General features: G+C 35.7%; 1 protein-coding gene and 1 pseudogene across 1 annotated transcript; both read left to right on the forward strand.

Moving 5' to 3' along the window:
- Positions 1-99: 99 nt before the first annotated feature.
- On the forward strand, positions 100-6,323 carry LOC115448623 (the record flags this gene model as incomplete). Its single annotated transcript, XM_037446989.1, is given in 5 exon segments — positions 100-202; positions 1,909-2,006; positions 3,267-3,326; positions 3,553-3,834; positions 4,078-6,323. Coding segments are annotated over 5 exon segments (750 nt in total). The 3' UTR covers positions 4,285-6,323.
- Positions 6,324-9,049: 2,726 nt separating this feature from the next.
- On the forward strand, positions 9,050-13,316 carry LOC119193394 (annotated as a pseudogene).
- Positions 13,317-13,329: the final 13 nt, after the last annotated feature.

Genomic DNA, 13,329 nt, shown 5'->3' on the forward strand with positions numbered 1-13,329 from the left:
CAGCCAATCTGTTTATCTATTTCTGAATTAACCGTTCTAGTAAACATGCAAACATCAATACAGAATTTCGTATAAATAATATAATTTATTATTATTCAGATGGCTCCGGTGAAGTTCGGCCTGTTCAAAGCTCGGAGCAGGGACTACCAGGAGCAGCCTTCCACTGAGAACTTGCTGCACACCAGTTATAGCACAGACCATGGTGAGTTTAGAAACTGGTGTCATCATCATTAGAGTAAGTTATTAGGTCTCTCAGTGGCGAAAGGTGCAATTCCAAAAAGGAGCCCGATACAACATATAGGTACTAATATGCACAAAGGCGGTTTGCAAATCCTATGTACATAAAATGAAGCCGGCAATAATCGAATTATGCGGACCCTACGCCGCTGATGCTTCTGTCTTTCTGTATAATCAAGAGCTCTGCAGGGGTATTGACGACCTCATAATAATGCCAGCTCTGTGTTAGATTGCCTACTGCTGGCCACATATCTCTATCAATGAAAACTTTTTGGGCCTTAGTCCACCTCGCAAGTTAGCGGACTTTACATATCTTCGAAATTCTTTGATAATTCGTAGGTTTATAGGGTAAGGACGACTGGGTAAAAACTCTCAAAACATGTATTCTTTCAATACAATCTAAAGATTGCTCCGTCAAAGTAAGGAGCTGATAAAATAGCGAAAGATTACACAAATAACGCGATCATCATAGTGCATCGTTCAAAGCTATCAACAATACTTATTTGTGGTACTCGTCTCTCTTTAGTACTCGTGAACATAGAGACTGATTAATAGGTACACTCTAACAATTAATGACTCTGTAGAAACGAACCATTTTCTATAGGTCTGTAGAAATTGTCTATGACTCTTCAAGATCCCTAATACCTTTCAAATAAAATAAAAATCTTTATTAGTATAAGTTGTACTTTATGACCAATCACGACAATTACATGAAATAACTGTCTCGCCCTTCTGCCCGTAATTATGGACAGCTGTATAAAAACAAACTACCTTCTATATACTCATGTGAGTAATAAAACCACAATATCTCACTATTATTTTCAAATCGAACGCTGCTTAGCTTCCAAGGTTATACATTGAGCTGGAATCTGATACAAGTCATCCAATTACCGAGAGCTTTCCGCTGCTCGTTTACAGACGTCCTTCGTCATAAAGGAGATAGGTATCCGGATTCCTTTGAGAGCTATATTCCTCTTATATTTATTTTAATTCTGAGTCTAGATTGTGGGACCTATTGGTTTAATTTGCTATTAAAACTTGGTTTGGCTGAGATATTTTTATTCGATAGCTGTCAGTAGCGCAGGGTGAAATTTTCCATAAGGGAACCCGACGCAATATATTGGGACTAATGTGTATGAATGAGGACTGGAAATCGTTCCAATGATAATAACATTTCACATAAATTACGTAAAGGAAGTCGACAGGAATCGGATTATATTGAACCTTCGCCACTGATAGATATTTATTCGATAAATCTAAACACCTTATTGTGTTACGAATCAATGACTAATAAAAGAATCCTTTAATTTTGAATTCCCGACCAAATCGATGAGACTGTAGCATAGAAGAATAAGACGATTAATGAACAAACGTAGCGCTCACTAAATTTGACCCACCTTGGCGTAGCAACGCTACGATTGTGAATAAGCTACGACGTAGCTACTACGAAATGTCTACGCGCTGTCTACGTGTAGCGATGTAGCTTCTTTTAGGCTAAGATGAGAGTTCTAATTCATAAATTTTAGTTTAAAGCTGAAAAAAGATATTTAATATTTTTAGTGTACTTTGGATTCCTTTTTTATATTTGATAATCTGCAATTAGAAATTGGAAATAAGTATTTTTACTCATAATTGCATTGCTCTTGATATAAATTTAAATATTGTCTGCAGTGGGCACGCCGCAGTCTCCTATACCTTCAACCAGTAAAGGTATAACGGAAGAGCGGCCGCTGCCCGAGCTAGTGTTCAGTGCAGACAGTGATGATGAGGTAAGGAATAAGACCCAGCTAGAGCATGGCTAGATCGTTATACCTATATTATGTGAAAACTATTCCGTCGCAAAACTAGTTTGTATAAAATAACTGTGTGTATGTACCGTTCCATATAGTCCCAAAAAACAACTGGAGCGGTTTTAAATATGTTTTTAGGTAATATTCGGGTTAGGCTATCCTGTAAAGTTTGCTAGCGATCTACCCCAAACATTCATCTGGTTATAGATACTTAATTAGTGACACCCACGCGAAACCGGGACTAGTGGCTAGTATGTCTTTATAGACATATACGTATTTATATACGTATGAGTTACATTTGTGTACTGCGAAGGTCACAGAAAACGAAAATTATTTTCGGAGGGCCCGAGCATATATTTTTACTAATAATTAATAATGACAGAATCCCAAAATTAATACCAAGATATTTTTTATATAGTGGCCACTTATCAGGTCTTCTACCTTACGCACATAGTCAAAGAAATTGTAAGTGATCATAGGATTGTAAGTCTGTAGACATCTAGCAACAGCAATACTGTCGCTTCACACGCAGATAGCACTGTATAATACGTCCCGAGGTAGCAGTAAAAGCAAGAACCACGTAAGGCACTCGGCTTTATTGCTGCGTTTGTAAAGAGATCATTACGTGCTAAAAGCTTATATATTTCTTCATGAACCTTGTTACGCTGGCTGCTAGTATTTCATCGCGTACGACGTTTATAATTACTATTTTATAAAGCTCGTTCTATTCATAAAGAACTATCGACTAATATTGTATATGTGGTTATGACCTTGCATATTTTGTCAGAACTTGTGTCTAGGATGTGTATTCATGCAGCATTAGAATACTGATGTGTTTTAGTTTAAAAAAAACATATAACCATTAGCCATTATAGCTATACAAGAGACATACGGTGATGATCGCAGTGCTTTTTATTAACTTAAGTGCCGGATTCTGTAGTGTGTTTATGGTTGATCCAACGTGACGGTTCCCAAATAGATGAGGTAGACTTCACATTCTCTCAAAATTATTACATAGAACTTCTCAGATATGCATATGGTATCCTAACGATGTTTTCCTTTATCGAGCAAGCAATCATTTACAAAGAATATATACTCAAATAAAAAAGGCAGAGGTACTCGTACGATAAAATAACCCTTGAGACTTTGCAATGAAAAAAATACTTTTACAAAATAATAATTTGAATCAAGAACCAACTACATAATTGTTGTATGATTAAATCCCAAAATTTGTACCAGGGTTCTCCGACTACCCCGGTGCGACGTCCCAGCGAGACGAGCACTGTGGATGAAGCCCAGGTAATTATAGTCGACAAATCGACCTCATGTTCATTTAACTCACTTAAAAGGAAATTTAACTGAACAATTTTAATTAAACACGTATTAGATATAAATGTAATTGAATGCCAATTGGGTTGCTACTTGCTAGATAATAATTAGTTTAATCTTAAATAACAATTATGATCCCGCTTCCTACTTATTTTTTCCAAAGAAAACTGGGTTACACAACAAAATCCCCCAACAGGTAAACTACCAAGTCCTGAGAAACCATCCGTCACCGGACGAGACTTCAACATCCACACTCGGAGAAGACTTCAAGTCATACAAAGTAAATCTTCCTAAAGAGATCGACGATGCCTCTACTACATACGATGCCAACTCCATACTCTTCGACGAGACTTCCATAGCGCCTAGCGAGATGTCGGTATACTGTGGCACACTGAAGAAGAAGAAGACCAGGAGCAAGGAGGAGAAGCAGCTGAGGGACTTCGACATGTGGCAGGCTAGCAATGTGGAGGTTATGCAGGTTGGTATGATTTGGAGACATTACCACGCATAAGCTCATAATTAATAGACCTTGTATTCAGTAACATAGAGTCCAGGTAATGTAGAAGAGCTCTGAGACTCGGTCGAAAGCTCGGCAGAAAAGAAAGAATTGACCCTTGTTATTAAAATATAAAACCACAATTGCACTATTGTGACTCATGCCGAATTCCTGATTAAAATATTCGTTCTGCAAATTATTTAAAATATGTTTCTCATTCTGTAGAACCTCCTAAGCAGAAGTGGGACTCTAGACGAGCAAATCAAGTGGGAGGCTATTGCGACAGCTCGCGGACTTTGCACCCTGACCGACAGCTGCACCTGTGGCGACTGTACCGGTGCCAAGTACCTGGCCGGAGTCGCTGATGGCGACGGGGGGCTTGGGGCAGCGCCACTCTTCAACGCTATTAGTGTCGGATGCCAGATACAGTGAACGGTGAACGGTAAACGTGGTGGTGGCGGTTAAGGCGAGCTAGGTTTGATTTTAGATCGAAGGCAATTAAGTCTCAGCTTTGCTCGGTTATAACCATCAATTCTTGATATTGGGAGCATTGCAGTTTTCTAACGAAACGATGTTTAGGGTCGGAGAAGCTTTTGATTGGAAGGGGGTATTTTCGAATCTTGAAATGGGTCTCTAACTATTTTTTAAGCTATCAGCTTAAAGATTGATAGTCGAGTGGTCTAATTTGAAGCTAGCTTGTCAAAGGAAAGAATATTTATTCTATGTAAGGTTTTTAAGAATACGTTTTTAGCACTGATTCCTAAGTTTCTAATAATAATATTTTTTTCTTATACACTCGGACGAGTTGATTGATCTTATCTTAATCCGCCACTGCCACGCACATAAGTTTCTGCAGTTTTTGCAGATTTTCTACGATTCTCCAAATCTCAATATTTTTTTACTGCACTATGGAACGAGAGAGAAGAGAGGCTGAAAGGTTTAAAAGGATTTTTGCTGAAAAATATTGAGTTTTTTAGATTTAGTAATATTTTTCATCTACAGTTTTAAAAAAACTTGTATTTTTTTATTAAATCTTTTTCTTTTATTATAATAAAAAAAATACTGAATTCATTATTGAATTACCAGACAAATGTCGAGTCTGAATTGTGTAAATAATTTGCAAGATTTTTAAAATTGGCGCTTATTTTTAACAAAGGCGGGGTTAGATTATTTTTTTACTATTTGTAACTAAGTGTGAAATAAACAGTTTTTAGTCATACGGTATTAAAAAAAATCTCTTATAAATATTATTAGTTTTCCAAAATATTCAGGTATAAAATATAAGCTTCATAGTTATACTAAGAGATGACTTCATTCGCTCTGACGGTAATATTTATTAAATATATTCAAACACATTTTTTTATAACTGATGATATTTATATGCGTCAGTTTACGATATAATATGATTAACTTCTTATGAATTAACATAAATCATAATCACACTGCCGAGAAAGCATATAAAATAATGCACTATTTGTATTCAGTAATCACATATTTTACTAATATATTTTTTACACTACCTCAATTTTTTAACTATAAACATTTTAAACGGGTAATTAAAAACAAATTGAGTCAATAATTATTCCGAAATCGTTAAATTTCAACACAATTTAAATTTCGAATACCGTAAGAAGTGACGATACGTATTGTTTTTTTTTTTAATGTATACTTACCAACCTGACGCGTTTGCGTAAATAACGCATTTTCATTGAAATTTCTCTAATTTAAATATTACTATGGCTGAGTAAAAGGCCTTTTGTTTAAGTTATCGTGGTTGTCTATAGGAATTGATATTTGATTTTAGACAATATTCTAAGTAAGTTTGTGGTATGTTTTTCCTTGATCTATAGCTTTATATTCGGTACGATACACCTTACGGCCTCTAACGGTTCTATGTAAGACTGACGTGTTGTCTCGCGTGTTATTTTAATTAAGTGTATTGAATGAAAATAATTCTTGTGTAAGTGAAAATCACTGCATGTGAAATTTGTAGACCGGGCTAGGACTCCACTACGTTTGGAAATAAATGCGATATCTAAAGAAGGAATAGCTACGGAATTTCCACCAAAAATATATTTTATTACGTATTTTCTACATCCTACATCTGCACTGGTATTCTCGTAAGGAAATATGAATAAATGAATATATTTTACGCTATGTACCTCCCTAACCCAGTAAATTGGTAATCCGTGTCGTAAATAGAAGTTTAGTTTCTATACGTACGATTTGCATTTCTATAGGATAATAATTCTCATTTGAGATAATAAGAATTGTAATGTATTAGAATATTACTTACCAAGTATTTTATATTTGGGCTCAGGAACATGCAATCTTCATGCCGTGTGTCGTTCGTAAAATCTTTATAAAATAGTAACTTTTATTAAAGTTTAGATATACCTACAAGCTCAAGTTAAATTCATATCTTGGCATTTTAAAACTGGATTTTCTAATAATAAGGGGTAGGTACCTGAGCTCAACAAATATTACGATTAGTACGTGTCGAGAGATTATTATTCAATACAGGTAGACATCCGTATTATAATTAATAAACTGATAGATTGAAAACTTCGTCAAAAGTACATAAGTTTACATATTTCACAAAAGTAAATGCCCGGGAAATAAGAAAAAGAACATAGTAAGTTTTTTTTATTCCACGTGATTGACCGAAGGTATCATGGACCATACAACCATGTAATGTTGAGTAGGACATACAAGAGGCGGTACATTTGTCCGGGACATGACGTCAAAATGTAAGAGTGGCTCAAAATTATATATTGTACTACTTCAAATTTTATGACGCGGCAGTCGCGTTACTTATTCTCCGTCTCTGGTAAACTGTAGGACGAGGACAGTGAGGTAGAGAACCGCATTCTACAAATTACAGCAGGACGTTATTTTACAATGGACATTACATTACTGCGTTTCGAGTCGCGAGCGAGAGGGAAATATTTTGAGGGTTAACATTACAAAATACTGTAAGATACGCATTGAAGCGCCGAGCCTCACTACGCCTCGCCTCATTTGAAGTAAGACGTTGTACCGGCTCAATGCTAAAAAGAGGCTACTCTTACAAACTCTTTTTTATGTCATGTCCTACCCAACTCTACAACCATGTCTGCCGCAAACATCTACTGAAGTCCTTAAATACATTAATGTTGTCAGCCTACGAAGTTTTCCATCTGACATGTCGGATACCTTTAATCTAGATACAATACTTTCATACTGTATTTTATATAAAATCCTTTTTAAAATCTTATGACGTAGCCTTTTATGCAGTTCCTATATTTCTATCTTCGTGATTTCTTTCTCTTATGCTTATAAAGGGTGAATCTTTATAAAAAAAAATATTCTTATATTATTGACAGTACATACCATAAAATTAATTTTATATAACTGAAAATTAAATGTTGAGCTCCTGATAAAGTACAATAATCACGATTCTTCGTTACTATTTATGCAAAATAATAATCATAACAAGTAAGTATCTACCTAATTTAAATATTGTACCATTTAATCCGTCTAAAAGCTATTCAATAATTATTTAAAGATTCACCCCTAAACACTAATAAAACAATGAATGTTTAATGTAAATATACATAGCCAATTATTGTGTGTTAGATAATTTTAGCTATTTCTAATTTTAAACATCTGTGCCTGAGAGGTATATACTTGTAGGATAAATTTCTAAACACAGCATCCTGTCGTATATATGCAATGCAATAAAATAATATGTATCTATATCTGTCCTTAGTATTTATTTATTTATTTAGTGTAATAAACAGTTATCTCTGTAAGTCGCTGAAACATTTTTCCGACTTCGTTTTTACGTATGTACATACCTCTCGGCTGCTAATCTAAAAGTAGTTAAAATATTTTAGCTAAATGTGTTCTTAGTAACCAATAATAAATTATTGTAAATTGATATCAAAATAGAATTGTAATATGGATTTTAATTACTTTTATGGATTATCAAATTTAGATGAGTGTACTCTTTTTATTAAGACTGGTCTGTCCAGTATATTATTATTTTTAAGCTTCGCCATATGGAATAAAAAGTAAAATGTTTCAATCAGGCTCAACACCATTTATTCTATACTTACATATAAAGGTTATATATAATAATCCATAGGACTCTTTAATTCTGTTATAGTACTTTATATTCTCAGACCGTGATAAAAGTCTTATGTATTTTTTATTGTGCCACTATTTTACGCCATAATCATAGCTGTTATATGTTTTTTAAGATTACTACAATATTTAGTTTTTCCAATAAAAGCGAAACGTATATAGCCCTATGAAATGCAAGAATCTGAATAAATATTTTATAATTTATAAGAAACCTTAAACCTGCCAAATCACAATTATATGTGCGATCTTTTAAAATGACCTCTAATCTTATGCATCTAACAAAATCTTTACTGAACTATAAAAAATATAATAACTACTTATATTATATTTTTATAAACTATACTAAATTGCACTATTATGATTTGGCATGTATATACAATATTTTAAAAGCATTTCAACGGATTGTCTTCATTTGATAAGTACGTAATATTTTACATGATATTTTTAGATACAACAAAATAGAAAACATGTGTATTGATGTTTAGTATCTTTGTTAGTTATTTGTGTTGTAATAAACTGTACTGTCGGATGTGTGATTTTAATTTTAATATGAAACCGTTTACTTCTTCGTCCTTGGCTCATCTTGATGTCTTCAAGTTAATTATTTTTTTATACGCGATTTACGCGTCGATTTCTTACTTTAAATTATTGTATACAAGCATTTTGTATGAAACTGACGAAGCCCATCGTAACTTCCCTAAGGACATACATAATCTATGTTAATTTAGGCGTTAGACAGCATATGTCATACTGTTGGTATATGTCATGGCCCTAACAGTTGTTATATTCTATTTGAAAACAAACCTAATTAGACGTATTTTTATAATTTTAATAAATTATTGTACCTAATAGTATTAGAGTATAAATTATTTTGTATATCGAATACATAAAATACCGAGTTTTATTTCTTGAATGATACATGAAAAATATAAAAAATAATTCATAAAATGGTAAATTTTTTATGCCTGTCAACACCAATCCCCAACTTATCACTATAACTGGCTTTACGATTTTGATACCTTCGTCTACAAAATGCATAAAAATTAAAACAAACAAATAATCAACAAATGCTATTCATTGAAGATTTAAACAAAATATAATTAAAAAATATATAATGAGTGGTCCAAACGGGATGTTGTACGGCGGCGACGAGATAGGCGCGTTAGTGTTTGACCCCGGACATCATTCTTTGCGTGTCGGCTATGCTCAAGAAGATACTCCGAAAGCTGATATCCCGGCAGTGGTTGGCGTGGGACCAGCAACCCACATCCCAGAGCCAGAGGAGAAGGTTCCTGATGGCAACGTAACACAAAGTGGTGAGTAAACACTATAAATATGATAAAAAAATTATAACCAATCGAGGTGCGATTTTTTGTTTGTAAAACACCTATTACAAGGAAATGCCCAGCTTGGCCTGGTCTTTAGTGGTCTACCCTGTCGGTAGGTAGTAATATCATGTGATAGGCAACTAGATTACATCATTACACGGCTGTGTACAAATAAATCACAGCTTTATTCATTTCTGAAGCTATCAAGTTCTGTGTAAGGACTACTGTGTTCCATATTCAACATTCTAGCTAATGTAATTACTAGACATTATGAGTTTCGATATCTATTGGAAGCTGTGGTAATTCAGTGTGGTTCCACATACTTTAGTACACCTAATTGCCACAACCTATGATTATGGGAACTCATGACTGTGAATAATTTTATAAGATAAATAGGAGTTACTAAAGAAAAGTTTCAATGTTCCAGGTACAAAACAAATGATCTGAGATACTACATCGATGTGACAGAGCTGCATGTGCCGCGGCCCAACATGGAAGTGCAGACATACATGAAAGACGGACAGATTGACAACTGGGACCTGTTTGAGAGGATGCTCGATTACTGTTACACAAAAGTAATGAACTTTAGTTCTTTATTATTATAACAGGTTTAATCCACAAGATTCCTTTACAAAAGTGCACATATATTTTGAATTAAATAAATATAGTGAAAATTTTATTCATCAGTTTACATAATATCATGTAAATTTTATTGACATATTTATTACTGATTCTTTCACACTTCTAAATTTATATACTGAATATTGTGTTACTGTATGATGTAAGAGGCTATATTTCTAAGTTTTATGTCTGGAAAAAAGATTTGCGAACAGACTTAAAAGAAGTCCAGAACATTCAGTAAAAGGCGCAGTAGTATGATCCCTATTGTTTTGTTTTTGACTTAAATCCTATTCCAGGTGATAAGATCTCCATCTGAGCATCATCCAGCACTATTCACAGAAGCGGTGTGGACCTCCCGCCCTGCCAGGGAGAAGCTGGCTGAGCTCATCTTTGAGAAATACCAAGCACCAGCTTTCTTTCTTGTCAAGAATGCAGTACTGGCAGCGTTTGCCAATGGCAAGTCCACAGCCCTGGTAATTGATGCGGGCGCCAGTCAGACTTCTGCTGTGCCAGTTATAGATGGGTAAGAAATACACTTTTGTGGGTAATTTGGGTTATCTATACTATTATATAAAGCTGAAGAGTTTGTTTGTTTGTTTGTTTGTTTGTTTGTTTGTTTGTTTGTTTGTTTGTTTGTTTGAACGCGCTAATCTCAGGAACTACCGGTCCAAAATGAAAAATTCTTTTTGCGTTGGATAGCCCTTTGTTCGTGGAGTGCTATAGGCTATATATCATCACGCTATACCCAATAGGAGCGGGGCAGTAATGGCTAATCTCAGGAACTACCGGTCCAAACTGAAAAATTCTTTTTGCGTTGGATAGCCCTTTATTCGTGGAGTGCTATAGGCTATATATCATCACGCTATACCCAATAGGAGCGGGGCAGTAATGGCTAATTTCAGGAACTACCGGTCCAAACTGAAAAATTCTTTTTGCGTTGGATAGCCCTTTGTTCGTGGAGAGCTAAAGGCTGTATATCATCACGCTATATTCAATAGGAGCGGAGCAGTAATGGCTAATCTCAGGAACTACCGATTCGAACTGAAAAATATTTTTGTGTTGAATAGTCCTTTGTTTGTGGAGTGCTCAAAGTTATATATCATCACGCTATGACCAATAGGAGCGGAGCAGTAATGGCTAATCTCAGGAACTACCGGTTTCAACAGAAAAATCGTTTTGTGTTGGATAGCCCTTTATTTGTGGACCGCTATAAGCTATATATCATCACGCTATGACCAATAGGAGCGGAGCAGTAATGGCTAATCTCAAGAACTACCGGTTTGAATTGAAAAATCTTTTTGTGTTGGATAGCCCTTTGTTCCTGGAGTGCTATAGGCTATATATCATCATGCTATAACCAATAGGAGCGGAGCAGTAATGAAACATGTTGCAAAAACGGGGAAAATTATGAGTTTTGAGAGCTTCCGTTGCCTGCGCTGCGTAAACGGTTAAAGTTATGCAACAATGATGTATGACGGGATTGTTTCACTTAAAAGTTCTAAATAATATAAAAAGTCCCCGCTGCATCTGTCTGCCTTAATGTGTTAAACTCAAAAACTACCCAACGTATTAAGATGAAATTTGGTATGGAGACAGTTTGAGACCCTGGGAAGAACATAGGCTCCCGGGAAACTACTATTTTTATAACGGAAAACTTTAGCCTGAAAAACTTTATAACGCGGGCGGAGCCGCGAGCAATGCTATATATTTATGTAGTAATTTTTAGTAACTTTTAATAGAGAAGAATTTTTTTTTGTTGTATGTCATAAAATGCTGACTGACATACAACAAAAAAAAATTGACTGCCTCGGTGGCGTAGTTGTATTGCACGTCCGGTACAATAGCGCTCTGAGGTCCTGGGTTCGAATCTCGGGTCGGGCAAAGTGATATTTGGGTTTTTCTGCTCGGTATCAGCCCGGAGTCTGGAATTTGGGCCCGATATGGCGATAGGCTCGCCCCCTATCATATCATGGGACGGAACATACTTGGCGAAAAGTGGGTGCCCTAGTTGCGCCTCTGCATACCCCTTCGGGGATAAAATGCGTGATGTTATGTATGTTATGTATGTCATAAAATTCTTCACGTTTAATTTTATCATCTTTCAAACTATATCTTCTTAACTGTGTAACTTAATTGTGGCCATTTTAATGACCAATACCAATCTAAATCTTCGATTTAAGTCCAAGAATATACCAATCTAAATATTTTTATATGTAAGCATATAAAAAAAAATTGGTCAATTTTTGTGATGCATCGAAATAAGTGATTGGGATCGTTTTTTGAAAACTGTGATAAGTGAACTAAGCAAGATGATACCCATCTCGTGGTCCTTAGATACGCGCTAGTGAGCGCGGCGGCGCGGTCTCCGATCGGCGGCGACCACCTCGTGGCGCAGGCCAAGCACATGCTCGCCAACATGCACATACAGATGCTGCCCATATACAGCATAGCGGTGAGGATCTTCCCAAGTGTTTAGTTTCAGTAGCAAAATTTTCACCATTAAATAAAACCTTTTTTATATTAAAGCTCAGTGCAGGGACGGAATGTCACTCAATAGCGAAGTCACCCTGTTTTATTGGGCCTTATTTCCATTGCTTTTTGTTAAGGCCTGCCTCCAAGCAAACGGCTTTGAACACTGGTTCCATCCATTTACGGCAAATAAATTTTTAAGCGGGAATATGCAGATTAACATGTTGCCACATATAACAAAAACTAGATACCTCAAACATGACATATTAATTAATTGTAACAGAGTAAAGAGGTGATCAGAGAGCGCGAGAGGCCGCGGTACACGGTGAAGACGCTGCCCGCCGGCCTGACCCACTCCTGGCAGCAGTACATGCTCAAACGGCAGTACGAGGACTTCTGCCACTGTGTCGCACAGGTAATGCTAAGTATAACTGTTTCAATAACAATATCGATGATTTTAAATTAATACATCTGCCATACTGATGTATAAACGTGTCATTTTATGTATAGGGTAGCAATAATAAGATAGATTAAATTGCTATACATATCAATTTATATGTTAATCTTTCGTCATATTAAATTTTAAAGGCCGAAATATCCATGATTATTAATTATTTTTACGTTTTTCTTTCAACTGCGAGAACTAATCACTAACTAGACGTGAATTTAAATTCTTTACTTGCCAATACTTGTTTAGTTACCCAGATTAAAGCCGAAACAAAATGTACGAAAATGGACCTTGAGCTACCACCTTAAATACGCATATTTATTGTGACAGTCGTCGGAATCTGCGTACGACGAGCGCACAGCGGCGTCGGTGCCGGGCCTCCACTACGAGTTACCACCAGGACTTCGGTCCAGAGCGGTTCAAGCTCACCGAGACGCTGTTCGAAAGCACGCTGTCTGCTCCACATTTGGGTAAGATCCTTTT

Source organism: Manduca sexta, unplaced genomic scaffold (assembly GCF_014839805.1).
Source record: "Manduca sexta isolate Smith_Timp_Sample1 unplaced genomic scaffold, JHU_Msex_v1.0 HiC_scaffold_475, whole genome shotgun sequence".
NCBI classification, from domain to species: domain Eukaryota; kingdom Metazoa; phylum Arthropoda; class Insecta; order Lepidoptera; family Sphingidae; genus Manduca; species Manduca sexta.